The 27,545-nt window shown below is 48.6% G+C and overlaps 1 protein-coding gene across 1 annotated transcript in view; it reads left to right on the top strand.

Moving 5' to 3' along the window:
* The window catches only part of NOTCH4 (notch receptor 4), a 41,003-nt gene continuing 13,458 nt past the window's right edge, over nt 1–27,545 (top strand). Inside the window, exons 1-16 of the mRNA XM_081852285.1 lie at nt 1–284; nt 2,169–2,244; nt 4,681–4,949; nt 6,508–6,846; nt 7,554–7,676; nt 10,578–10,733; nt 12,004–12,189; nt 13,572–13,679; nt 14,562–14,675; nt 15,847–16,048; nt 17,703–17,848; nt 17,985–18,137; nt 18,664–18,812; nt 20,413–20,497; nt 24,127–24,360; nt 26,440–26,552. Of these exons, the coding sequence (XP_081708411.1) occupies nt 242–284; nt 2,169–2,244; nt 4,681–4,949; nt 6,508–6,846; nt 7,554–7,676; nt 10,578–10,733; nt 12,004–12,189; nt 13,572–13,679; nt 14,562–14,675; nt 15,847–16,048; nt 17,703–17,848; nt 17,985–18,137; nt 18,664–18,812; nt 20,413–20,497; nt 24,127–24,360; nt 26,440–26,552 (2,496 nt within the window). The 5' untranslated portion in view covers nt 1–241. The remainder of the gene's footprint in view (nt 285–2,168; nt 2,245–4,680; nt 4,950–6,507; nt 6,847–7,553; nt 7,677–10,577; nt 10,734–12,003; nt 12,190–13,571; nt 13,680–14,561; nt 14,676–15,846; nt 16,049–17,702; nt 17,849–17,984; nt 18,138–18,663; nt 18,813–20,412; nt 20,498–24,126; nt 24,361–26,439; nt 26,553–27,545) is intronic.

Raw genomic sequence — 27,545 nt, 5'->3', positions numbered from 1 at the left:
GGGGGTGACAGGGACAAATCCGTTGCACAGCCGTACAGCCCATCTGCAGATATGGGGGGCTCCGTGGGTGGGGGGCACCCAAGGGACACCTCTTGATCCGGTTCTGTCCAACAATCTTGGCTTCGCTTTTTGACACCCTTCCCCGGACGCCTGGGTTCTGCCTTCTGAACTCACTTCTGGACGGATAGGAAGGGAAGTTGCGGGTTGGGGGGGGGGTCCTGTAGGGTGGTCTTCAAACAGGATGGATCGCTTGCTGCTGCTGGCCTTGATTCCACTCGCTCGAGGTGAGTATTAAGTAAGCCAACCTGTGGCAGGTGGAAGGGGTTCAATCCTTCATCCTCGCTGGATTTCAGCCAGGGAAAGTTCCCAACTTCTCAGCCCATCTATGCAACTGTGCCTTTGCCAGCAATTTGATCTGACCACAGCAATGCTCAGTGCTTGTCTTGGTACAGAGAGTGATGCTATCAGCTGCTGAATTGCTCCAGATCCAGGTGCTGTGAGAGGCGCACAGCTGCAGAGAAGGGCTGAAACGTTGGCAACCGGAGGCACCATTTATCTATACATTCTTGTATGCAGTTGATGTGGCTCTTCGGGGCAGCGTGTGGCTTATTTGTGTACATGCAACTGTTTCCGTTTGCGTGTTTGTACATGTGGACACACTGCACACATATATGTGCAAAACCACACTTAGGTTTGCTCATTGGATGTTGTTGTTTAGTTGTTTAGTCGTGTCCGACTCTTTGTGACCCCCTGGACCAGAGCACGCCAGGCCCTCCTGTCTTCCACTGCCTCCCGCAGCTTGGTCAAACTCATGCTGGTAGCTTCAAGAACACTGTCCAACCATCTCATCCTCTGTCGTCCACTTCTCCTTGTGCCCTCCATCTTTCCCAACATCAGGGTCTTTTCCAGAGAGTCTTCTCTTCTCATGAGGTGGCCAAAGTATTGGGGCCTCAGCTTCAGGATCTGTCCTTCCAGTGAGCACTCAGGGCTGATTTCCTTCAGAATGGATAGGTTTGATCTTCTTGCAGTCCATGGGACTCTCAAGAGTCTTCTCCAGCACCAGAATTCAAAAGCATCAAGTCTTCGGCGATCAGTCTTCTTTATGGTCCAGCTCTCACTTCCATACATAACTACTGCTCATTGGATAGGTATATGTAAAGCAAACTGGGAGGGGGACCTGTAGCCCCTTGGATATTATGGACTACAATTCGCCATCATCTCTGACCACTGGCCATGCTGGCTGAAGCTGATGAGAGCTGGAGTCCAGCAACATGCTCTGGAATACAACAGGATCTTCCTCCCTGACGTAAAAAGCATGAATTGAAGAACTGGAATTGTGGCAAAGGAGGTGTGAATCAGGTTACTGTGTGTAACCAGTGACAGCTCCTGCTGTTTCATATCCTTTGAGCTACTAACAGCTGAACCCAGGGCCATCTACCCTCAAGCCATGTGCTCTATCCCACAGCCGTGCTCTCTCCCTTGGTGTGAGTTTTCACGCAAAGCAGCAAAAGAAGCGGTTAGCCCATGGGCAGGGCAAACTAAGGCCCAGGGGCCGGATCCGGCCCATTCGCCTTCTAAATCCAGCCCGTGGATGGTCCAGGAATCAGCATGTTTTTACATGAGTAGAATGTGTCCTTTTATTTAAAATGCATCTCTGGGTTATTTGTGGGGCCTGCCTGGTGTTTTTACATGAGTAGAATGTGTGCTTTTATTTAAAATGCATCTCTGGGTTATTTGTGGGGCATAGGAATTCGTTCATTATTATTATTTTTCAAAATATAGTCCGGCCCCCCACAAGGTCTGAGGGACAGTGGACCGGCCCACTGCTGAAAAAGTTTGCTGACCCCTGGGTTAGCCTGTTCCCAGGCTGCACTGATTTAAACTACAGGTAGAGGCAACTGATGTAACTCCATACCAACAAAACTAAATAAAACCCCCCAGATGTAGAAATCTAGCATCTCAGGGAGAGAGACAGTGCTTGAAACTGTCCCCCTGGCATGCTAGTTTTCTAAGTGCAGGAATATTTTTTAAAATCCTGGAAGAGTATTTGATCATGCTGAGCTTAAAATGGCACAGCCCAGAAACAGATTCACAACAACTCTGTTGTTTATATGAATTAATCCCATGGACTTGAACCATCTCGTTGTTCTGTTTTCTCTCCTGGCCAGGTCTGTCTTGCAACCAGGTTCCCTGCAAGAATGGAGGCATCTGTGTGACTCACACCAATGGGACTTTCTCCTGCCTGTAAGTTTTCAGGATTCACAATAAGGAAATAAATAATGTGACTGGGATAAAGGGGCAAGGAGTTGAAACTATCCCAAGAGAGAGAAAATTTTCCGGGATGATGTTCCCTTTCTTAGAATCGAACTATGCAGAGGATGACTCAGCCTTCGTTACTCTTTTATCCCCCTCCCACCTGCCCTTCCTCTAATTAGCCCAGAGTGATGTAACACAGCATTTCCTAAGCCACCTCCTTTTGCCATCACAACAGCCCTGCGATGTAGACTAGACTGAGAAGCAGCCAGCGGCGTTTTGCTAGGTACTCGAAAAGTCCGAGCCCAGGCTGGTAAAAAGAACACTGCCTAGAGTTTGCATAGGGCAGTTTATAGATACTGAATGCAAATTTAGGCTGGATTTTGGAGCGGGCAGGAAGGAGTAAATGAAATCTGGCTCTTACTGCCAAGCTGTGAGCTGTGCGGGTGCCAACGAGGTATTCTGGGCTCAGAAGCCTGGACTGTACCGCTGGCTTCGTTCGATTTCATTTGATGCCACTGCGACATCAGGTGATTAACAGGCAGGCGGCAGGGTGAGGCTGCACTGGTTTTTGGGCTTCCCCAGTGGTGGTGTTCCTGTCGGTTACCAGGAAGGAGAGGGGCAAGGCAGTACTGAGGTCAGCGCAGTATAAACCGGCGGAGCTAATGTGGCATTCTTGATAATGCATTTGCACCGCACCGACTTTTCCTTTACTCCCCTAATAATTTACAACAACTCCACTGCCAGGAGCTCAATTCCTGCCCTGCCCGGTCGACTGATTCTAGTGGGAGTCCCTACCAGTCTGTCAAACTTGCCCCATAGGGAGTGGGGGAGATATGCTGCCCAACAGACAGATCCAGTTCTCCAGCCCCCCCCCCCAACAGACAGATCCAGTTCTCCAGTCCCCCCACCACCAACACACATCTAGTGCAAACGACCCAGGGCTCAGCCCCCACCACAGAGGCCACCCTCTAACAATGCCCCCCACGCAGAGATAGTAATTGGATTCAGTGTCATCCAGTGAGCAGGTAATCTGCACAGGCTCAGAGTCACTCAAGGTTTCATGTTCCTTCCTGCCCCTCTGCCAGGGACTGAGCCCTGATATTGAAAGCAAGTCCTGAACCAACATTGAGCATATTATGACCTCCAAGGTCCCTTTTTTGAACACAGTGGTACCTCGGGTTACAGATGCTTCAGGTTAAAGACGCCGCTAACCCAGAAATAGTACCTCAGGTTAAGAACTTTGCTTCAGGATGAGAACAGAAATCGTGCGGTGGCGGTAGCGGGAGGCCCCATTAGCTAAAGTGGTACCTCAGGTTAAGAACAGTTTCAGGTTAGGAACGGACCTCCAGAACGAATTAAGTTCTTAACCTGAGGTACCACTGTATGTGGCTAAATCCACACCATACATTTAAAGCAGTTGTGGGTTCCCTCAAGGAATGCTGGGAACTGTAGTTTGTTAAATACGCCGAAACGTTGGGAAAATATATTCCTGCATCGCCGGGGCTTGGACTCGATGATCCTCGTGGTCCCTTCCAGCTCTACAGTTCTGTGATTTTTATCAAGAGGCCACCTTTCCTCCTAAGAGAATAATAGGAACACGGAATTGTCGAGCTTGCAGGGACCCTGAGAGTCATCTAGTTCAACTTCCTGCAACGCAGAAATCTCAACTGAAGCATCCATGACAGGTGGCCCCCAAACTCAGCTTTGAAACCTCCAGTGAAGCAGAGTCCAGCAATTCTCCACCAGTTTTTCCAGATGTTTAGACGGAATCTCCTTTCTTGGAGCTTGAATCCATTGGTTCAGCTCCTACCATCCTGAGCAGGAGAAATCAAGCTTCCTTGTCACAGGCCTTTAGATATTTAAAGATGGCTATCCTATTTCTTCTCAGGGCTCAGCTTTTGCTGTGCCTAGAAAACTCAGCTCCAAGCAGTTTTCCTTTTGCTTTCTCTTCCCAGAGCTACAGTTCCCAGAGTGGGTGGTTATTGATTGATTGATTGATTGATTGGTTTTCACATATTACATTACAAATGTACCAAAGCCAACACCATTTCCTCGCCATCCCCCCATACGTTTACATTTATATTTCCTCAATCCATCATATTATTCTTTTCTCTTTCCTCCCACTTCCCTCTGCCCCCACTCGATTTCCTCCACATTTACAATAATCTTTGCATTCTGCAGTCTTCTCAAATCATCTATATATTCTTATTATCTTCCCTTACTAATTTTTCTTCCATCCAGAGTGGTTTAACGGTCATCTCCTCTGGGAATTGAAGGGAATAGTCATCTCCTAACAACTCTCAGCACCCAAAACAAATGACTGGCAACTATATAGCTCGGACTCAGGCTGCATTAGAGCTTTTTGTGCTTTGGGGAAGTTTATCCTTTCTTTAACTTTTCTTCTTCTTCTTCTTGCCTTGTCAGGTGCCTCGCCGGCTACGTGGGAGAGACATGCCAATTTGTGGACCCCTGCACACCTGGGCGCTGCCAGAACAGGGGCACCTGCTCCCTCACGGCCCTTCTTCCCCCAAATGCCCCTGCCTACACGTGCCTGTGCCCTCCAGGTTTCACTGGGGAGGAATGCCAGGGAGTGGTTGGAGACCCCTGCTTCCCTTCCCCCTGCCAACATGGGGGCACGTGCCACTGGATCTCCGGGAAAGAGTATCGATGCCAGTGCTTGCCAGGGTGGACAGGTATGGCAAAGGAAGACACACACACACTTGTGGCTTCTGTTTGGGAAATCAACTCAGGGTAGGCCCACTGCAATCAACAGACGTGATTAGCTTAGGTCCATTAATTCCAATGCTCTTGAGTAGAATTTAACTTGGTGCAACTCACAGTCCAGGATGCGCTATGAGGGCGAACGTATCCATTTCGGTTTCTCTCATTTCATCATTTCTCCAGTCTTAAATTCAGCTACCCACAATTCCACATCAGCTTGCGATTCTTTCTTTCTTTTTAAGTTCCTCCTAAAAGTTCATTAGTATTTTAAGCGCTGATTTCTCTTAGCTTGTGCATTTTTGTACGCAATTTCCCCCCCAAATACCGTCAAACCTCTGCTCCCGAACACCGAAAACCCAGAAGTAACTGCTCCAGTTTTCAAATGATTTTCGGAAGCCAAACAGCTTCCAGGGAGTTTTTTTTCCTTTTTTCTCCATTGACTTTGCCGATCATCCTCTGATTCTCGGTTGTCAAACAGATTCGACAACCGAGGTTTGACTGTACGTAATTTTGCAAGGTGGTTCTGCCTTTTCGCAGGTTGTTTTCACTAATAGATGTTGAAGTACATGCATTCTTGTACTTTGACCCAACTGTATATGCATCCTTGTACACGCTACTACGATGGAGAATGGCATTGTAAAATGTAGGCAAGTGGGAATTTCAAAGGATGGCCATATCTCAGTGTTGGGAACGTATTGTCACAGTGTTTAAAGGGATTTTTCCCAGCCCTCCCTGGAGATTAAACCTGAGACAAAGCATTAAGCTGTGGCTCTTCTCCCAGAAGAAAAGCACAGTAGGAAGGACGGACATAATTATGTAGCATAGGACTATCATAATAACATGGTTAATGATAGCATGAAGAGAGACTCCATATTCAGAGTTAGTCTATCATGGAACGCCAGTTGCTGCATGGGCCAGGGAGGACTATTGCCCTGCTTCTGAGAGTTAGCAAAGTCACTTAAATAAGAGAGACGGAGTCCAGAGAGAAAAGAAATCATAAAAGAAACAGTGTATAATCTGAGGAGAAAGGAACCAAGAGGTTTTGTGATCTTTAATTCAGGCCTTGCACATCACAGGGAGACATTCAACCAAACATACAGAGGAAAACTCCTATAGAACTACACAGCCAATCAAAGCACACCTTACTTCAGGGAAGGTCATGCCACTTTGCCTGGCAGCTAAGCAGCACCTTCACCCTATGCCTACATGGGCACTGGCTGGGGGTGGGAGTGGGGCGTGCCAACCTTCTCCACTCAGCGCAGCAGCTTGGGGGTTGCCACTTCCTTCGCACCTTCCAATCTTAGCCTGTTGAATGTAACAAACGACAGAGTTAACCCTTTAGCTGCTCAAGGCATGATCTCTGCTGCGGCACTTCCGACGCCGTGCTTCCTTTGAAAGCCATCTGGGCGACTACTGTCGGAAACAGGATGCTGAATTGCATTGACCTTTAACCTTACATTCTTGTGAGAGCCAGAGGGGAGGAAAAAGCTGGGAAACAAGGTTGGCTTACGCGTTTGGCTTTGCTTCCAGGGAAGAACTGCCAGCTGATGGACTTCTGCCCGGCGAATCCCTGCGCCAACGGCGGGACTTGCGTCATCACCTACCCGGTCATCGTTTGCCAGTGCCGGCCAGGCTTCGAAGGGCACACCTGCCAGCACGATGTCAACGAGTGCTTCGGGGACCCTCACCCCTGCCTCAACGGAGGCAGCTGTATTAATAACATTGGCTCGTTCCGCTGCATTTGCCCACCCAGTTCTACGGGTCCGCTCTGCCAGTACCGTCTGGGACCCTGTTCCCCGGATATCTGCCTCCACGGTAGCACCTGTCACCCTGTTGATGAAAGATATCATGGCTGCCTTTGTCCCCCAGGTAAGAAACAGGCGAGGTTGATAAACCCAATCCGTGGATTCTGCCTGGATTTTGGGTGGAAGGATCTCTACATTTCAGTGCTCATGGTTTCTCATTTGTCCAAGCTTTGATTCAATTCTCCATGTTTTTGCAGCAATTTCGGAGGGTTTTTTTTTAATATAAGAAATGCACGTGGAAATTCATTATTGTGAATTGCACTCAACTCTGCAAGCGGTTTTACCCTAAAGTAATGTGTTTTGTGTGTGCTGTTTTCACCAATATGTTCATTTTTACTCACGCTCTCCCCTAATGTTGGGGGACAGAATGTGAAGTATGAAGCAGCAATAAGAATAATTTATTATTTGTACCCCGCCCATCTGACTGGGTTGCTCCAGCCACTCTGGGCAGCTACCAGCATACATACTATTGGCTTTAAAGTCTACCCAGGGGGGGAGGAAAAGGGGTGCAGTGGGTGCGGGACACCCCGGGTGTTGTTGTTGTTGTTGTTGTTAAATGGAAAACTCCCTAAGTATGGGCTTATTTTGCGTAATGGTTCGTGCGGCCCTGCAGGTAACCATGGTTACCATCTAAGATGGCCGCCAAGAGCAAATGGTGGCTGTAGGCCTTCTTCCACACAAGTACCTGAGGAGGGCCCTGTTGCATCAGAACCAAGGCCTGTCCACCTTCCCAACGAATCCTCCATGAATTTGTTTTCTCCCCCCCTCTAGGCTACACAGGTCAATACTGCGAGGTGAACCCAGACGACTGCATTGGGCATCAGTGCCGCAACGGGGGAACCTGCCAGGATGGGGTGGCATCATATACTTGCCACTGCCTGCCGGGTTGGACAGGTGAGGTACCAGCATGTTCCCACCACCATCTTTGGCAGCTTTTCAAGGTTTCAAGGCAGGGGACATTCCCAGCCCTCCCTGGAGATGTCGGGAATTGAGCCTGGGACTGTCTGCATGCAACACAGATGTTCTACCCAAGCTGTGGTCCTCCCCACATTAAAAACAAACCAACCATAGGTTGCCTTATACCAAGTCAGTCTTCCAGCCCCATACTGTCTACACTGACTGGCAGTAGCTCTCCAGGATTTCAGAAAAGGAACATTCCACCCCACCCCACCCCAAGATAATAACAATTGAACCTTTTGTGTTCAAAGATTGGCCCTTTCCCTCACCCTGAGGAAAAGTCACAGCGCTCAAACGGTTTTGTAAAATGCTTTGAGGGGTTTTCTTTCTTGCACTGTATCAGTTTTATGAAATAATTGTTTATGAAGTAAGGGGAGGGAGCAGTGGTATTGTGTGATGGGTTCTGAACTGACCAAGGATAGATCTCAGGGGAGCAGCTGAATGCTCAAGGGACACACCGTCTTGGTGAGTTGGCAGCGACAGCAAAGGGGGGTGGGAGCAAATGCAATGTTAGGAAAGGGATCAGAAATAAAACAGATAGCATCATAATCTCATTAAAGAGCTACCGATCCTGCCCCACCAGCCTCTTAACGGGTAAACAAGGAAACCAGGAAGCTCCCGGCTTCCTGAATGAGCTGTAAAAGGAGCTCTCTGGCTATCGTAAGAAAGCGACTTGCCTAATGGTCGCCTGAGAAGCAGAATCCGCAGAGACACCCTGTGATGGGTTGGCGAGAGCCTTCTGAGCTGAGAAACAGCAAGCACACGTGGTTTAGCATTAAGTAGGGATGTTTCCCAGCCACATTGACCTCTCACTTCCCTGACAGCGGTTGCACTGTTTGTCAACATCCTGTTGCTGACACGGTTGAGAATGTTGTTTGCAAATACTGCAGGACACTAGGGCAGCCCAGACATCCACAGAAGCAGCTGTGTGCTGACTGCATCAGACCACTGGTGTGTCTGTTATCTGACCAGGTGAAGCACCACAGGCTAGCAATGCAAGAACTGAGCCTGGGGTCTTGTACATTTGCTGCACCACTGAGCTATGAGCCCTACTGTAGGCGGTTGGAGAGAGGGGCTGCTCATAGGAAGGAAGGTGACAAACAGATGACCGACTCCTTATCTGATGGGTGGTATTCAGTTAAACTTTAATCAGAGTAAAGGGACCCCTGACCATTAGGTCCAGTCGTGGCCGACTCTGGGGTTGCGGCACTCATCTTGCTTTATTGGCCGAGGGAGCCGGCGTACAGCTTCCGGGTCATGTGGCCAGCATGACTAAGCCGATTCTGGCGAACCAGAGCAGCACACAGAAACGCCGTTTACCTTCCCGCCGGAGCGGTACCTATTTATCTACTTGCATTTTTGACGTGCTTTTGAACTGCTAGGTTGGCAGGAGCTGGGACCGAACAACGGGAGCTCACCCATCGTGGGGATTCGAACTGCTGAGCTTCTGATCGGCAAGTCCTAGGCTCTGTGGTTTAACCCACAGCGCCACCCATGTCCCTTTAATCGGAGTAGACCCCCTGAAATAAATGTGCACGGCAAAGTTAGTTCTGTTAAGTTCAGCGGGTCCACGATGAGTAAGACTTAATTGACTCTGACCTCTTGTATGCAATTTGAGCTCCCTCCACCCCTTTCAGAATCTGGACTGTTTATTAACATTCTGTGAAATCACCACAGTGCTGTCAACACCAACAGATGGGACCAATATGACCTGGAAACTAAGGCTTATGAGGAACAGTTGAGGGAATTGGATATGTTTAGCCAGGGAAAGAGGAGACTGAGAGGAAATATGATAGCAGTCTTCAAATATGTCACATCGAAGATGGAGCTGTTTTTTCCTGCTCCGAAGGGTAGGATAAAAACAAAGGCTTTGAGCTCCAAGAAAGGAGATTCTGACTAAACATCAGGAAGAACTTTCTGACACTAAGAGCTGTTCCACAATGGAACCATCTCCCTCAGAAGAGGGTGGACTCCCCTTTCTTGGAGGTTCTTAAGCAGAGGTTGGATGGCCATTTGTCATGAATGCTTTAGCTGACATTCCTGTATTGCAGGGGGTTGGACTAGAGGCAGTGAGAGATTTTACTTTCTTGGGCTCCATGATCACTGCAGATGGTGACAGCAGTCACGAAATTAAAGGACGCCTGCTCCTTGGGAGAAAAGCAATGACAAACCTAGACAGCATCTTAAAAAACAGAGACATCACCTTGCCAGGAAAGGTCCTTATAGTAAAAGCTATGATTTTCCCAGTAGTGATGTATGGAAGTGAGAGCTGGACCATAAAGAAGGCTGATCACCGAAGAATTGATGCTTTTGAATTATGGTGCTGGAGGAGACTCTTGAGAGTCCCATGGACTGCAAGAAGATCAAACGTATCCATTCTTAAGGAAATCAGCCCTGAGTGCTCACTGGAAGGACAGATCGTGAAGCTGAGGGCTCCAATACTTTGGCCACCTCATGAGAAGAGAAGACTCCCTGGAAAAGACCCTGATGTTGGGAAAGATGGAGGGCACAAGGAGAAGGGGACAGCAGAGGACGAGATGGTTGGACTGTGTTCTCGAAGCTACGAACATGTGTTTGACCAAACTGCGGGAGGCAGTGGAAGACAGGAGTGCCTGGCGTGCTCTGGTCCATGGGGTCACGAAGAGTCAGACACGACTAAACGACTAAACGACAACAACAGGACTAGAGGACCCTCGAGGTCCCTTCCAACACTTTGATTCTATGAAATGTTGTAGGCTGGGGTTACCATAGGGAGGCATGCAGGGCTGGTGTTAGTTTGAGGGCGTGCCAGCTTCCATCAAGGGCTGTTCTGATAACCGCCTATATCTCCTCCCACAGGGCTCCTTTGCCACCTGCATGATGCCTGTCTGAGCAACCCATGCCACCCCGATGCGTTCTGTGACACTGACCTCCGGACCGGCAATGCCGTCTGCACCTGCCAGCCAGGCTACGCTGGGCCCACGTGCTACGAAGACATCAACGAGTGCCTGATGGGTAAAGTGGGTGGCGTGGGTTGGGGTGGAGGGAAATATGCCTGCCATCATAAGTAGAACCTGATTGGGAACGAATGCTGAATAAGAGGACCGTCCGGAAGCACTCTGTGTGAGCAGATGGCCACGTCCCCTTCCCTGCGTCTGTATCGGGGTCGGAGTCAGGTGCAGGTAGGCAATGAAACAATAAATCACCCAAGGCCAGTGAAACAAAGGAAACAAACCGCAAGCTCTGGCCTGGTGATCTCAGCAACTATCCTGGAGGTCTTGCCTCAAGGAGACAGACAGTTGTGAGCACCTCCGTTCTCTAAGACTCCTTCCCTAGCAGCCTAAGGCAGAAGTTCTCAACTTGTGGGTCCCCAGATGTTGTTGGACTACAGCTCCCATCATCCCTGAGCTCTGGCCTTGCTAGCTAGGGGTGATGGGAGTTGTAGTTCAATAACATATGGGGACCCACAGGTTGAGAAAGGCTGGCCTAAGGTTTCTCCTTCTTGCCTCTTGTCGCTCTGCCCTCTTCATTTCTCTGCATGTTCTGGGAGACCAGGAAGAGGGGAGTTGGTTGCAGCAGGAGGGAGATTCCCCATCTTCTTCTACAACCGGTGTTGAGTTGGAATAAACGACAGACGAGTAGTGGTGTCATCTGGGAGGCATCCCCCGAGCACGTCTCGGGGAGTCTCTTTTATTGAATATTACAGCATTGCCACATATGTGCTTGTTGCTGATTGGTCAACACAAGTACAATGCAAAGGTTGCATATAGGCATTAATCATCAAAAGACCAAAGGCTGGGAAAGGGAACACAGAATTGGACAGGCGTGAAAACCTCCTTGTTAAACTATTACTAATGATTAATATGGCAAGACTTAAACAATTACTCGGTGATTAATATACAGCATTCATTTGTAAATGTGGTCAACCAAGCACTAAGAACAGGTCAGACTAAGAACAAGTCAGAATGCAATGTTTTCTGATGTGCAGAAACAAAACTTTCCTTCAAACCGGCCTTCACTCAGCCTCTTGACTCCACCCCCATCCCTTTCAGCCTTGGAGTCTGAACTGCTGTCTGCCACAGCCTCTTCCTGCTCACTAAACCCTGTTGCCCCTCCTGCTCCTGATACCTCCTCCTCCCAGTCTACTCCTTCTCCCTCTCACCACTCATCGTCATCCCACCATCAACTCCCTGGCTCTGAACCTTCTTCCCTGGGGGGTTGCCTCCCACCAGCGTCCTGTACATCCAGCCAGTCCATGACAGTCTGTTCCTCTCGGCCTGTCCAGGTGCAGAGCCCTGTGAACACGGAGGAAGCTGCCACAACACACCCGGATCTTTTACCTGCCGCTGCCCTGAGGGCTACACGGGCTCTCGCTGTGAAGCGAACCTCAACGAGTGCCTCAGCCAGCCCTGCCACAACGGAGCCTCTTGCCTGGATTTGCTGGGACGCTTCCAATGCCTCTGCCCCTCGGGTAAGGAGCAGGGCTGGGAAGAGAAAAGGTGGTATAGCAGTCGGGCTGTCGAGAGTCGAGTCAGGGAGTCCTGGGTTCAAATCCTGAAACTCAGCCCTCCAGTTTCTTTGGGTTTCCCCTTGGGCCAGTCACGTAAGAGCATAAGCAGAGCCTGTGGCCCTTCTAGCCAAGCATTCTGTTCCCACAGTGGCTAAGCCAGTGGGAAACCAGCAAGCAGGATTTGAGCACAGGAGTCCTCTCCCCTCTTGTGGTTTTGCCCATCCCTGCCTCCAGTGAGAGCAAGTTCCATACAGTGGTACCTCTGGATGCGAACAGGATCCGTTCCGGAGCCCCGTTCACATCCTGAAGCGAATGCAACCCGCGTCTGCGCATGCGTGGATTGCGATTCGCCGCTTCAGCGAATGCGCAAGACGCCATTTTGAACATCTGCGCATACGCGAGTGTTCCATTACTTCCGGGTTGCCACAGAGCGCAACCCAATAATGCTCAACCCGAAGCTACTTCAACCTGAGTATGACTGTAGTTTAATTAGGCACCTTCTTTTATCCATCGTCACCATCTCCTTCAGCCAAGTGTCCTTCAATATATTGCCCCCAGATGTTGCTGGACTACAACTCCCATCATCCTCAGCCAACATGGCCAACAGTCAAGGATAAAGGGAGTCGCTGACCAAAACAGTGTTCTTCATCCTTGGGTCCTCAGGTGTTGTTAGACTACAATATCCTTCATCCCCAGCCAATTTAGCTTTTGGGGCTCCACAGATCAGACTGTCCTGATCAGATCAGCCTCGCAGGCTAAGTTTGGCAGGTGGGTCATGCTGCCTACCTCTCAGTCACCTGATGTCACAGTGAGCTCAGGTGCAAGGTGCTTTGAAGTCCCATAGTCGGGACTTCAAAGCACCTTACAAGGCATTCCTTTTTTAAAAATAGGTTTGGTTCCCCATCCTGGTTTTAGCAGGGGTTTGTGTGGAATCCCCTACTAAAATGGAGTAAAAAAAAAACCAAAACACATTTGTTTTAGCATGCACACCCCTGCCTGATTCAGGATGTGGTTTGCATGAATTCCTGCTGAACTGGGCAGGATTTAACAGCCCCACCAGCCCCCACTCTTCAGTTAGCAAGTGCGGGAAGTGCCTTAAACCTTCCTGCTTTGACTTTCCCTACTGGGAAGAGGCATGTATAGCCAGTGGGTTTTTTAACTCCTTACTACTCCCTGTCAGCTGGTGTCACAGGGAAAACAGCCTCCTGGGCCAACTTGAACCCTTTTGATAAGCCAAGTCTGGATGGGGGCTGGAGATTGCCCACCCTTGCTCTGACCAGTGTACTACACTGCCTTCTTACCCCTAATAATATCTTTCTTCTGTTGATTCCTCTCCAATGTAGGCTTCAGTGGGCCATTGTGTGAAGTGGGACAATGCTCCCGAGATAGCTGCTTCAACGGAGGAACCTGCCTGCAACAGAGCCATGGAATTGCCTGCCAGTGTCCTCATGGTAAGTGAGGAACGCAAAAAGAGGAGTCAGAGATCTCAAGCCAGGAGGGGATTTCTGAAGTGGCTGGTTCTTCCTCCTTCCCATTCAACTGCTTGCTCCTAGTATAGTGGTACCTCGGGTTAAGTACTTAATTCGTTCCGGAGGTCCGTTCTTAACCTGAAACTGTTCTTAACCTGAAGCACCACTTTAGCTAATGGGGCCTCCTGCTGCCACTGTGCCGCCAGAGCACGATTTCTGTTCTCATCCTGAGGTAAAGTTCTTAACCCGAGATAATATTTCTGGGTTAGCGGACTCTGTAACCTGAAGCGTATGTAACCTGAAGCATATGTAACCTGAAGCGTATGTAACCCGAGGTACCACTGTAATGTATTCATCCCCATCTAGGGATGAGTCAATCTTTCTGTTTCTCTCCATTTCTTCTTTTTTCATTCTTCTCTTTCAGCCTCCACGTTTTTGCATTAGTTTGTGAATTTGTTTATTTTCTGCTTTACGTATTTCTGTGCTGCAGTGCCCCTAATATGACATATTTGGTTCAAAAATCTCTCACCTGCGCCTGAAAGGAGTTCCCACAATCGCTATGTGAAGTCGACATCAATTAAATTAAATTGTGGGTAAAGGTTTGAACAGCTTCCAGTTCACCTTCAAGATCATTCTCCTAAATGTGTGCACGTGTTTAAACTCTTTAGACTCTTTGGACCTTTAAGCTTAAATATTGTCATTGGTGGAGGGAATGTATTTTAAAAATGCACATTCCCACATGTATGTGTTTTGATGCTCTCTCGGCATTCTTAAATGTATTTTGTACATGGAACAGCATTTCCTAGTTATTGTTTTTCTGGTTGGTATGCACTGACCTTTGACCTTTTGCCCTGCTCTTATTAGGTTTTGAGGGACCCCGGTGTAAGATGGAGGTGGACAGCTGTGCCAGCTCCCCCTGCAAAAATGGGGGCCAGTGCCAGAACTCTGCAGGGATTTTCCATTGCTCCTGCCCTCAAGGTAACTGTCTGTGTGTGTGAGAGAGAGAGTGGGGGGCTCATCCACACTTGTTCTGTGCCTAAAAAGCACACGTGAGCATTTTTCTGCTTGCCCCATGATCTAGATAAGGGTCCAAGCGATTTTACCTCACCACTTTCCCCCAGAAAACCCACTCTTTAGCAATAGATCAGAGCAAACATTAATCTGTGGAAAATCTGACTGCTGTTTGCTCCAATCTAGGGGTAAACTGTGGGTTTTCCCAGGGGAATCTGGTGTAGCGTACGGAAGTGCAATGAGCCTGGATTGAGAGAGAACGGTGGTGTTTAACTGGTAGAATATGAAATCAGGAAGAATAAGTCCTTAAGATGGGGGGGGGTGTAGAATATTTAATAGGATCATAGAATCACAGAATCGTACAGTTGGAAGAGACTCTGAGGGCCATCTAGTCCAACCCTCTGCAATGCAGGAATTCGAAAAATTATTGTAAGCAAATCAAAACGTTAGCAGGATTAGCAGTTTAAAATAAACTGGGGGGGGGGGGATGGAAAAGAAATAATAAAGAACAATTAGAATATGCAGCAGCAAAGGAAAACTGAAATGAACCATGGAGTGGAGGGGGAGCAGTTGGTGTCTAATGGACAGTTTGTATTTTGATAAATAAAAAATGTGTGAATTTTGTAAAATTAGAAAATGATAAATCTTACTGAAAGAGAATAGAGAGAGAAAGAGAGTGAAGGGTGGTGGGGAGGAAACAAGACCACAAAGAAAGCACTTTATTCGAGGGGAAATCACGCCAAAATGGCCGCCGTTCTCTCACAATAAAAAAATGGGATGTCCCAGTTTGGTCAGGACACTTGCGGGGTATGCCAGTTGCCTACTGCAGCTCCAAGTGTTGGACCTGGTTTTTGTGTTGTCATTTTTTAATTGAGGTCTCAAGGCAGAAATTAGCACTGACTGCCGCTGAGACCGTTGGGGCCTGGCAGCTGACCCAATTTGCCCGACGATGAAGTCACATGACCTGTAGCAAGCACACTATAAGCTTCTGTTTGTTCGGGGGGGGGCCTTGTACCTCAAAGCCCTCTGACTTTCATGACATCACATGAGGGCAGAGTGGAATTGTGGGTAAGAGAGAGAGAACAGGAAACGTGTGGCTTGAGGCCAATGACGGTGTTGAGGCTCCCCCTTCTTGCAGGTTTCGAGGGACACCAGTGCGAGAGAGATGCAGACCTCTGCCGCGCTGCCCACTGCGGTCATGGAACCTGCTTGAACACACCGGGCTCCTTTACCTGCGTTTGCTCTTTGGGCTTCACGGGACCCCACTGCACAGAGCTCAGCGACCCCTGCCAGAACTGGCAGTGCCTCAATGGGGGCAGCTGCCAAGGGGCAGAATTTGGGTATGGACGGGGAAGCAGGGGGGAAGGGTGTATGTCAGCCATGATTCCCAGATGTTGTCTACGCTAACTCAGCACTGGTTTTAAGCCCTGTTCCTAAGGGTTTGTTTTGAAACAGGGCTACTCAGGAGAATGAATTTCGGATTTCTACACACATGCACGCACCCAAAAACATGCAAGCCTTCTCTCTTTTAGGGATCTTCTCTCTTAGATTTGAAATTGATTACACTTGAGATATGGGTCACTCAATGTCACGACTCTGTATTGCCCTATGGCATCCTTCCCTAACTTGGTGCCCTCCCAGTGTTTTGGACTGGAACTCTTTATTACCCCCAGGAGAGGATTTTGTCTTAGGAATAGAATTGACTGGACCAGAAAGTGCTTGGGATCTGGCCTAATCAATTTCAGTGCTCTATTAACCTGTCGTGGGCTAGGGTATCCTTCTCCCGACCTTCTCTCCCAGTTATTTCGGCCTGTGGTTCTCGTCCCATTCTCCAGCCAGCCTGGGCTGCGCTGTCTTGACCTGATGGGAACGGCACAAGCCAAAACCTCTGACAGGCACCAGATTAGGGAAGGCCAGACCAGGGGAAGCTCTCGTTTTCTTCTTCCTCCCGCCCCACCCATTTATTATTATCATTTATTAAATAAGTATCCCGCCCTTCATCTCAGGGCAGTTCTCAAGATAAATTTACAGTATAGAAAACACAAAGTACAGAATAAAAATAAGAACAAAAGCAAACCAATAACCCCCCTCCCACAACACATTTAAAAGATCTTAGAATGTCAATCACGGCCTGGTTGAAGAGGAATGTCTTCACCTGGCGCCTAAAGCAGTATAATGAAGACACCGGGAAAAGCTCCCTGGGGGGAGAGAGAGCATTCCATGAACATGGAGCCGCCACAGAAAAGGCCCTGTTCTCATGTTGCCGCCCTCCAGACCTCTCACGGAGGAGGCACACAACGAAGGGACTCTGAGGATGGTTGCAGGGTCCGAGTCGGTCTGTATGGAGAGAGGCAGTCCTTGAGGTATTGTGGTCCTGAGCCGTTTCAGTTCCCACTGCTCCTCCATGAGCACTAGCATTCCCAACCATTGCTATATTCTGCAAATTCTGATTGCAGAGATGAAGTTCAGTTGGAGTTCTTGTGCGACAAACCCATTACCTCACAAGCACCACTACTGGACTTTTTTGTGATAAGGAAAGTGATTATATTATTATTATTATTATTATTATTATTATTATTATTATTTACACCCCACCCTTCTGGCTGGGTTTCCCCAGCCACTCTGGGCGGCTTCCAACAAAATATTAAAAATATATTGAAATGTCAGTCATTAAAAGTTTCCCTAAACAGGGCTGCCTTCAGATGTCTTCTAAAAGTCAGATAGTTGTTTATTTCCTTCACATCTGAAGGGAGGGCGTTCCACAGGGCGGGCGCCACTACTGAGAAGGCCTTCTGCCTGGTTCCCTGTAACCTCACTTTTCGCAGTGAGGGAACCGCCAGAAGGCCCTCAGTGCTGGACCTCAGTGTCCAGGCTGAATGATGGGGGGGGGGGGAGATGCTCCTTCAGGTATACTGAGCCAAGGCCGTTTTGATGGGGAAGATGCAACCAGAAAGGTTGAAAAGGTTAACAGGGCATCTCTCCGTCTCCCTGCAGGCCACACTGTCTCTGCCTCCCAGGCTGGACAGGACGGGATTGTGGCATGGAGGTAGACGCCTGTGCTTCCAGCCCCTGCCACCAGGGGGCCACGTGCCTGAGTCGCCAAGGGGTCTTCAGCTGCATCTGCCCCAGCGGTTACGTAGGTAACACGTCCCTCAACCCTAAATCCCAGCCGGGATGATTACAGATGATTCCCCATAACCCTGGCCCATCCTCTCGCCTCGTCCCAGCCCTCCACGACTCCCGCCATCTCTCTGCTCCCTTCCCAACCCCTCCCAGGTTCGACGTGCGAAATAGATGTGGATGAATGCACCTCCAGCCCCTGCCTCAACTCTGGATCCTGCCTTAACAGCCCTGGGACTTTCCGCTGCCTTTGCCCTGAAGGTTACACAGGACTCAAGTGCCAGGAGACTTTGGACTTCTGCTCCCCCAGTGAGTATGTGGAGGTTCATCAGCAGTACAGTGGTACCTCGGGTTAAGAACTTCGTTCTGGAGGTCCGTTCTTAACCTGAAACTGTTCTTAACCTGAGGTACCACTTTAGCTAATGGGGCCTCCTGCTGCCGCCGCAAGATTTCTGTTCTCATCCTGAGGTAAAGTTCTTAACCCGAGGTACTAGTTCTGGGTTAGCGGAGTCTGTAACCTGAAGTGTCTGTAACCTGAAGCGTCTGAAACCACACCTGCAAATCGATAAAGCGAGACACACTGTCTGCACTACTCAGCTGATTGGCACTGATACTGAGTGCCTTTGAGGGTATCAGCTGGGGTCATAGTGATTTAGAGCTGGGCAGCCCCAGCCACCTGTCAAAGTGGCCTACAGCAGAAATCAGCAGAAATTGCTGCATCGCGTGGCCAGAGAAGTTGAAATTCATCAAAGCGCTTGGCAACAGTGCCTGCTATCAAGTGGAAAATCCATCTACTTTGTCCTCCCTCTCTATTTCTCTCCACCCATCGCAACAGATCCCTGCAGAAACGGAGGCCGGTGTGTAACAAAGGCGTCCGCCGCCTATTGCATCTGCCCCCCAGGCTGGGGGGGCTCGCAGTGCCAGCAGAGGGCAAGCCGGAATGGCAACAATTGTACTGATCAAGCTGGAGATCACGGTTGTCAGGTGAGCATCTGCCTCCTGGGTCTGAAGAACTCCCCAACAGGAGTGCTAGCAAAGGTCACTTCCAGACAACCTGCTTATTCTGCATCCATCCCAATCTGCTTCCACAAAATTTGCGGGGAGGCTCCGTGATGCCAGCTACTTCTTGAGTATTTGTTCTGATTTGTTTGTGGGGAGGTTAGACGAGCTTGCTTCCATCCAGTGTTTTCCCATCTTCTGCTGTGCATTTGCCCATCACTTCTGTTAAGAAGAAGAAAAGGAGTTTGGATTTGATATCCCGCTTTATCACTACCTGAAGGAGTCTCAAAGCGGCTAACAATCTCCTTTCCCTTCTTCCCCCACAACAAACACTCTGTGAGGTGAGTGGGGCTGAGAGACTTCAGAGAAGTGTGACTGGCCCAAGGTCACCCAGCAGCTGCATGTGGAGGAGCGGGGAAGCATACCCGGTTCCCCAGATTATGAGTCTACCGCTCTTAACCACTACACCACACTGGCTCTAAGGACATAAGACATTCCTGGCTGCTGGATCCGGCCAAATGCCCATCACAGTCTAGCCTCCTGTTCTCGCAGGAACTGTAGCTTGCAACTCTGTGAAGGGTAAACGACAGTTTCCAATGTTCTTTGGTTGGTGGGGATGGCGAAGTGCTTTCAAACTATGTCGTGTAAACAGCCGAAATTGATTTGGTACTCATGAAGGAAACCTGCTTCCCCAACCCAACACTGAAATCAGCCCGTTTGCAGTAAGTGATGGGAAGATGCGCTGGGAAATGCTGGATAACATTTGCTTGACATGACGCCGTCTAACTTTCCTTCAAACCAATCAGAATAAATGCTCCAAAACCAGCTGACATCGTCTAACTTCCCTGTGAAGTTTGTGTCAACAAATTGGGGTGAGCGCTCAATAAACAGTGGTGTGAAAATGGAGGTAGAAGAAGAGTTTGGATTTGATATCCTGCTTTATCACTACCCTAACGCAGGTGGCGCTGTGGGTTAAACCACAGAGACTTGGGCTTGCCGATCAGAAGGTCAGAGGTTCGAATCTCCGCGACGGGGTGAGCTCCCGTTGCTCGGTCCCTGCTCCTGCCAACCTAGCAGTTCGAAAGCACGTCAAAGTGCAAGTAGATAAATAGGTACCGCTCAGGCAGGAAGGTAAAACGGTGTTTCCGTGCGCTGCTCTGATTCGCCAGAAGCAGCTTAGTCATGATGGCCACGTGGCCTGGAAGCTGTACACCGGCTCCCTCGACCGATAAAGCGAGATGAGCACCTCAACCCCAGAGTCGGTCACGACTGGACCTAATGGTCAGGGGTCACTTTACCTTTACCTAAGGAGTCTCAAAGCGGCTAACATTCTCCTTTCCCTTCCTCCCCCACATAAAACACTCTGCGAGGTGAGTGGGGCTGAGAGACTTCAGAGAAGTGTGACTAGTCCAAGGTCACCCAGCAGCTGCATGTGGAGGAGCAGGGAAGCGAACCTGGTTCACCAGATTACGAGTCTACCGCTCTTAACCACTACACCACACTGGAGGGGAGGAAATGTTCTTTGCGACTTTTCCTGCTTCAAATATAGTTGTCATGAATTGCCTCGGGATCTTTCCAATTGCAGTGCCTACCGAAGAAGTGTCTGAACGGGGGAACCTGTACTAGGACACAAGATGGGTTCCGCTGCTTGTGCCCTCCGGGGACCAAAGGTAAGTGGAAGCAGAGTTTAACCTTGGGCAGAAAAAGTACACAAGACCAGTGGAAGCTGGTGCCCATTGGGACTTAGAGAATCATAGATCTGTAAAGTTGGACCCCAAAGGTCGTCTAGTCCAACTGCCTGCAATGCAGGAATCTTAGCTAAAGCACCCATGACAGGGCCATCCAGCCTCTGCTTAAAAGCCTCCAAGGAGAGCCCACCAACTCCCAAGGGAGAATGTCCCACTGTTGAACAACTCTTACTGCCAGAAAGCTCTTCCTAATGTCTAGTAAGAATCTCCTTTCTTGTAAGTTCAATCCATTGGTTCTGGTCTTCGCTTTCAGAGCAGGAGAAATCAAGCTTGCTCTATCTATTAACAACAACAACAACTTATTTATACCCTGCCCATCTGGCTGAGTTTCCCCAGCCACTCTGGGCAGCTTCATGTGACACCCCTTTAGGTTTTTCAAGGGTGCCTATCCTATCTCCTCTCCATCTCCTCTTTCGCAGGCTAAACATACCCATTTCCCTCAACCGTTCCTCATCAGGCTTGGTTTCCAGACTCTTGATCACCTTGGTTGCCCTCCTCTGCACACCTTCCAGCTTGACTGGATCCTTTTTCAATTGTGGCACACAGAGCTGGACACAGTATTTGTTGATATTTTCAGCCCCCTCTCATTGCGAGAATCTCCTGATCTGATGTTTTGAGAAAGGAGGGGGCAGAAACTGCTCTTCTGCTCTTCCACTCCTGACTGCCTGCCTGACTCTGTGTGTGGAGAGAGTCTTATCTACCGGATTTTTTGCTCTATAGGATGCACCCGACCATAGGACGCACCTTGTTTTAGAGGGGGAGAACAAGAAAAAAATTTATTCCCCTTCCATTTCTCCTCCCGCTTGGCTGAAGGGGCGCTGCGCAGCTCTCCCTCTCTGCTGAAGCCAGGAGAGTCTTGCTCTCCCAGCTTCAGCAAAAGGAACCCGAAGTCTCCGGAGCGTGGAGGGAGTGCTCCCTCTGCGCTTCGGAGGCTTCACTTTGCTATCGCTGAAGCCAAGGAGCCTGCATTCGCTCGATAGGACGCACACACATTTCCCCTTAATTTTTGGAGGGGGAAAAGTGCATCCTATAGAGCGAAAAATACAGTATGTAGTGACTAGATGGCTGAGTGGGAGATGTAACACTCATGCAAGCCAGTAGTTCGTTAGTTTGTAGTAGCTATTAGAAATAAAAGAAGTTATGCTTCACAGCTAGCTCTCATGTTATTTCTACTCTGCTGAGTCTGGTGCTCACAATGCACAGTTGTGAGTCCAGGGCACTGAGACCTGCTTTCCAGGATTGGAAGGTCTCTGAAAGTGCTCCAGTCGCCTAGCCCAGTCAGGGCAGAACCAGTTATTGAGCCCAGTCACTGACAGTACTGGGTGTACTGACAGTATCCCAGGTGTGCATATGGTGGGGTGGAACGCAGGGAGCCCAGCCAGTAGGTGGAGCCAGTGACAGACAGACAGAGCTACCTAATTTCTGTTCTGTCCTCACCCTCTCCTCTGCTGAGTCCTACAGGGACAACTTTGAGACCAAGCTGATATTCAGAACCACTCTCTAGAGCGGAAGTGAGGTAGGTGGGGCAGTGCCCCCACCTGCCCCAACAGAGCAGCCTCCACTGCCCATCGCAAGGAACCCATTAGATGCAGATATTACAGTGACTGACAAAACAGAAACCTTGCATTCTTAAAGGAAAACAGTGAGGCTTCCTCATTCATCAGTTGCTCTGATAAAAACTGGGGCTGTTTGCGTGGCGATTCCCGCCCCATCCCAAAGATGAAGTAAATAAAGACACCGGACACCAAATTTTAGGTTAATGGGCGAAAATGGCCACAAGTTTATTGATTACAGGTAAGAGCGGTATTGGCTTTAGGCATTGGCCCTACCAGACTATCCGGTCTAACCGGGAAGGGTTAATCACCAACCGGGGGAGCCCCCGAGATGCACATCCCTGGGCGCTCCCCAGGGGGTTACCGCTCAGGAGCGCGCTTTAGGCCCTAGCCTCCGTAGGTTTCGGACGAGGCGACGCCCCCCAGAGTCCTTTAACGAACTACCCTTCAAGCTTTGGGGGAGGTGATGGCGTTCCTCCCCCCCCAACCTCATTTCCATAACAATACCCCTGCCAATGCCTAACCGCCCAAACCAAGGAGTTGTGACGTTTTGCTACGAGGTAGGCGAAAAAACCAAGTGGCTTCCAATGCAGCCAATTTGCCAAATGGAAAAACTCCTACCAGGCCCCTTGCGGCGACCAGCCGAAGCCCATAGCAAAGTCCGAATGCAAACCTAGAGGGCGGGTGGGTGGGAAACCGCTGCTGCTGTGGGAACGAAAAGGGGCGAGCCAGGGCTGCCCCGACCTTAAGTGATCCCGGGAGGCCCGCCCCTAGCGGCAGCTGATTGGCTGTCGCTGTGGGCGGTGAATATTAATGGGCGTGAGCCCGCAACTCCACCCCCTCTTTAGGTCGGTAGTGGCTTTCCGATGAGCTCTGAGGAAAGGAGGCTCAGAGAGGCTTCGTTTTCTGAATCAGAGCAATGCTGGGTTGAGCCCTTGCAATGTCCGTGTGTTCAGTGCGTACAACCAGAATTTCTCCATCTCTGCTAAATCTGACAGGCTGTGGTTCTCAGAATTAAAGTGTTTGGCATCATGGCATCAGGCTGCTCCAATACTTATGTATGTATGTATGTATGTATTTATGCGGAAATCGATCTCTGGGCTTGATCGATGGAGCCGCGATCTCAGACAGCTTTACGATCCCAATCAGTCATTTGCAGCGTCCGGCACGCTTCCTTCTAGCTGCGCACCAAAGTCTGCTGTCTCTTTAGCCACGGCTTAGCAGTCAAGCTATCAAGATCGATTTCCTGACAGGTTATGGTCAGTGACATGGCTGCAAGCAGTGATGGACAAATGTTTGAATAAAAGCTGTAAATAGCCGAATCTGTCTGTGTATGCTTGCATGGAGCAAGGGAGAAAAAGACTGCTTTACACCGCTGTATGCTACTCTGCTAAGCCGTGGCCAAAGAGACAGCAGACTTACTTGCGCAGCGGAAGCGTGCCGGACGCTGCGAATGACTGATTGGGATCGTAAAGCTGTCTGAGTACACGGCTCAACGGTCAAGCTATCAAGATCGATTTCCTGACAGTATTTATGTATGTATGTATGTGCAATTGATAATAATAATAATAATAATAATAATAATAATAATAATAATAATAATTTTTATTATTTATACCCCACCCATCTGGCTGGGTTTCCCCAGTCACTCTGGGAGGCTTCCAACAAAATATTAAAATTTCAATAAAACATCAGACATTTAAAAATGTCCTAAAGTCTTCAGATGTATTCTAAGTCAGATAGTTGTTTATTTCCTTGACATCTAATGGGAGGGCGTTCCACAGGGCGGGCGCCACCACTGAGAAGGCCCTCTGCCTCGTTCCCTGTAAGCTCGCTTCTCGCAGTGAGGGAACTGGCAGAAGGCCCTCGGAGGAGGACCTCGGTGTCCGGGCTGCATTTATTTATTAAATTTATATACCACCCTTCATTCAAATATCAGAGGGCGGTTTCCATCTGCCGCCCTCCAACCTGAAATGCTGTCTTTTCTATCTCCCACAGGTCCCAAATGTGATTGGGACCCCTGTTCCTTTCCTGGCCCCCGTTGCTACCACGGGGGGACCTGCCAGGCTCAGGCCGAAGGATTTTCTTGCATCTGCCCAGCTGGGTACGTTGGCGAGAGGTGCCAGGGGGTAGTGGATGCCTGCTTCTCTCAGCCATGCCACCGGCCTGGTGCCCATCGCTGCCACTCCAATGAAGATGGCTTCCGATGTTTGTGCCTATCAGGATATACAGGTAAGTGTTTGCTGTTATGAACGCAGCTTAACCAGTTCATTTTTTCTTTAGTCTGTTTAATGTGTGTATGTGAGGAACTTTTTTAAACAATAATTTTTATTTGATTTTACAAGTGTAGTTATAACAGTACAAAATACATATCCATATTTAGAGATTTCTCCGAATCTCTAGAGTTCCCACCTTCCCATCCACGGATCCTGTTATAAATCTTTTCAACTGCATATTATTTCCTCATCCAAATTTTATGTCTCTCCATTTTGTCCATAATATTTTCTACATTACAAGTGTTATTGCAACCCTGCTATTGTTTTCATCTGCTTACAGAGGTATCTCAAGTAAATTATAAATGTTTCCCATTATTTATTGAAGTTTTGGTCTTCTTGGTTCCTGAGCTTTCTGGTCAGTTTTGCCATTTCGGCATAATCCAACAGCTTAGTTTGCCATTCCTCTCTGGTAGGGACTTTGTCTTCTTTCTATCTCTGGGCTAGTAACATCTGTGCGGCTGTCATTGCATACATGAAAAGTCTTTTCTGCTCTTTTGGGATCTCAGTACGTACAATTCCAAATAAAAAAAGCTTCTGGTTTTTTTAAATAAAAATTATTTTAACATTTTCCCCCCAATTCATTACATATCATTTCCCAGAATGCTTTTATTATCTTACACATCCCCCACATATGGTAAAATGTGCCTTCTTTTTCATTACATTTCCAACAGATATTTGCACTTGTCTTATACATTTTTGCTAACTTAAACTAAAGGTAAAGGTACTCCTAACCATTAGGTCCAGTCGCTGGCAACTCTGGGGTTGCGCGCTCATCTCTCTCTATAGGCCGAGGGAGCTGGCGTTTGTCCGCATACAGCTTCCGGGTCATGTGGCTAGCATGACTAAGCCGCTTCTGGCGAAACCAGAGCAGCACACAGAAACGCCGTTTACCTTCCTGCCAGAGCAGTACCTATTTATCTACTTGCACTTGACATGTTTCAAACTGCTATGTGCGCAGGAGCTGGGACCGAACAACGGGAGCTCACCCCCTCACAGGGATTCCTTCCTATCGGCAAGCCCTAGGCTCTGTGGTTTAGAACACAGCGCCACCCACATCCCTTTTGCTAACTTACAAGGAGTCAAATACCACTGGTACATCATTTCCATATAATTTTCTTTCAGCATACATGCTGAGAATTTCAAGTCAGTTTTCCATAACCTTTCCCAGCCTAAAAGTTGGATAAAGGTAAAGGTAAAGGGACCCCTGACCATTAGGTCCAGTCGCGGACAACTCTGGGGTTGTGGCATTCATCTCGCTTTATTGGCCAAGGAAGCCAGTGTACAGCTTCTGGGTCATGTGGCCAGCAGGACTAAGCTGCTTCTGGAGAACCAGAGCAGCACACGGAAACGTCATTTACCTTCCCGCCAGAGTGGTACCTATTTATCTACTTTCACTTTGACGTGCTTTCAAACTGCTAGGTTGGCAGGGACCGAGCAACGGGAGCTCACCCCGTCGCGGGGATTCAAACCACCGACCTTCTGATCGGCAAGCCCTAGGTTCTGTGGTTTAACCCACAGATATTATGCCCCAAATCCTTTGCCCAGTGTATCATTACAGATTTAACATACTCATCCTTTGTATATGAGGAATTTAACTACTCTAGCTTTACTGCTCCTCTTATGACTGCTCCTAGTGGTGCTGCAATGAAACTGCTAGCCCGTCCCAGAAGCTAAGCAGGGTCCAGTGTGGTTTCAAATCGGATGGGGGGGCCACATGTTGAGATTCCTGCTTTGGGGGGGGATTGGACTTGATGACCCTCGGAGTTGTGTGTCTAACTCTACAATCCAGTGAGTCTATGAAGCATCAACATGGCTAACAATAAATGACAAAATAAATTGCTGAACTATGGCAAAATTTACAGGAAGAATCAGAAACCAGGAAGAGGAGGTCTTTAATAAAGAATGGGGGAAGTTATAATTTGCTTGAAAAACTACTGTAAACAATTGCACACGTTGGTGGGATTGACAGAAAACTTGTAGTAAAAATTTGAACTATGGAATGATAAAGGATTTTCCCCTCCACCCCCGTCAACAGGTATTCTTTGTGAATCTTTGATTGATAGTTGTCAGTCAAATCCCTGCCTCAACGGGGGAAGCTGCAGCGTGGTGCCAGGTAACCCTCTTGAATTCACCTGCCACTGTCCACAGGTATGAATGGGGCTGAGGATTCGCAGCTAGTCTGTGGGGGGAGGAGGGTTGTTCAAATTCTAAAGTGGGTGTGCTCCATGTAGGGATGGAGGCAGGGATACAATTCTGTTTACGCCTATAAAGTGATCGTTAGTCAAAACTGCATACAAAATAATAATAATAATTAGGAAAAAATCAGGTCCAAATGCAGATGAATTTTCAGGAGAATTTTTTAAAAATGTGGAGAACTGGCTTTCAGATTTGGAAAAATGAGAATCTTGGAAAAGCAAAATGGACATATTTTTGACATCTCCAATACCAGGTCTTAAGCATGCACATAAATCTAACCTAAAAACAATTTCAAGTTATCGCAGCTGATAACTGTTGCTGGACCCTGCAGCCACAGCACCCTGCCTTATGGCCGATCAGGCAATTTGTTCAGTGCAAGAACACTTCCCAAAGAGGGCATGTTGTTGTTGTGTGACTGGCACCCATCATGTATGCCTAGTCTCCATTATGTCACTGCTATCAAAATGCAGGCTGCGTTCCTTCCCTACCCACTCTGTCAAAAAAAGAAAATGTAAAAAATCTAGATTTACCCCTTTCTGATGCCCATTGACCAGGGGACAGCATCCTTTTTCAGCTGTGGGTCCACTGTCTCTCAGACCATGTGGTGGGCTGGACTATTTTGGGGGGGGGGGGATGAACGAATTCCCATGCCCCACGAATAACCCAGAGATGCATTTTAAATAAACGGACACATTCTACTCATGTAAAAACACACTGATTCCCGAACCGTCCGCAGGCCAGATTGAGAAGGCAATTGGGTTTCTCCAGCCACCCTGGGCGGCTTCCAACAAAATATTAAAAATACATTGAAACATCAGTCATTAAAAACTTTCCTAAACAGGGTTGCCTTCAGATGTCTTCTAAAAGTCAGATAGTTGTTTATTTCCTTGACATCTGATGGGAGGGCGTTCCACAGGGCGGGTGCCACTACCGAAAGGCCCTCTG

The sequence above is a fragment of the Podarcis erhardii genome, assembly GCF_964252035.2.
Source record: "Podarcis erhardii genome assembly, chromosome: 2".
In the NCBI taxonomy this organism is placed as follows: Eukaryota; Metazoa; Chordata; class Lepidosauria; order Squamata; family Lacertidae; genus Podarcis; species Podarcis erhardii.
This window is presented reverse-complemented; position numbering and strand designations above follow the sequence as displayed.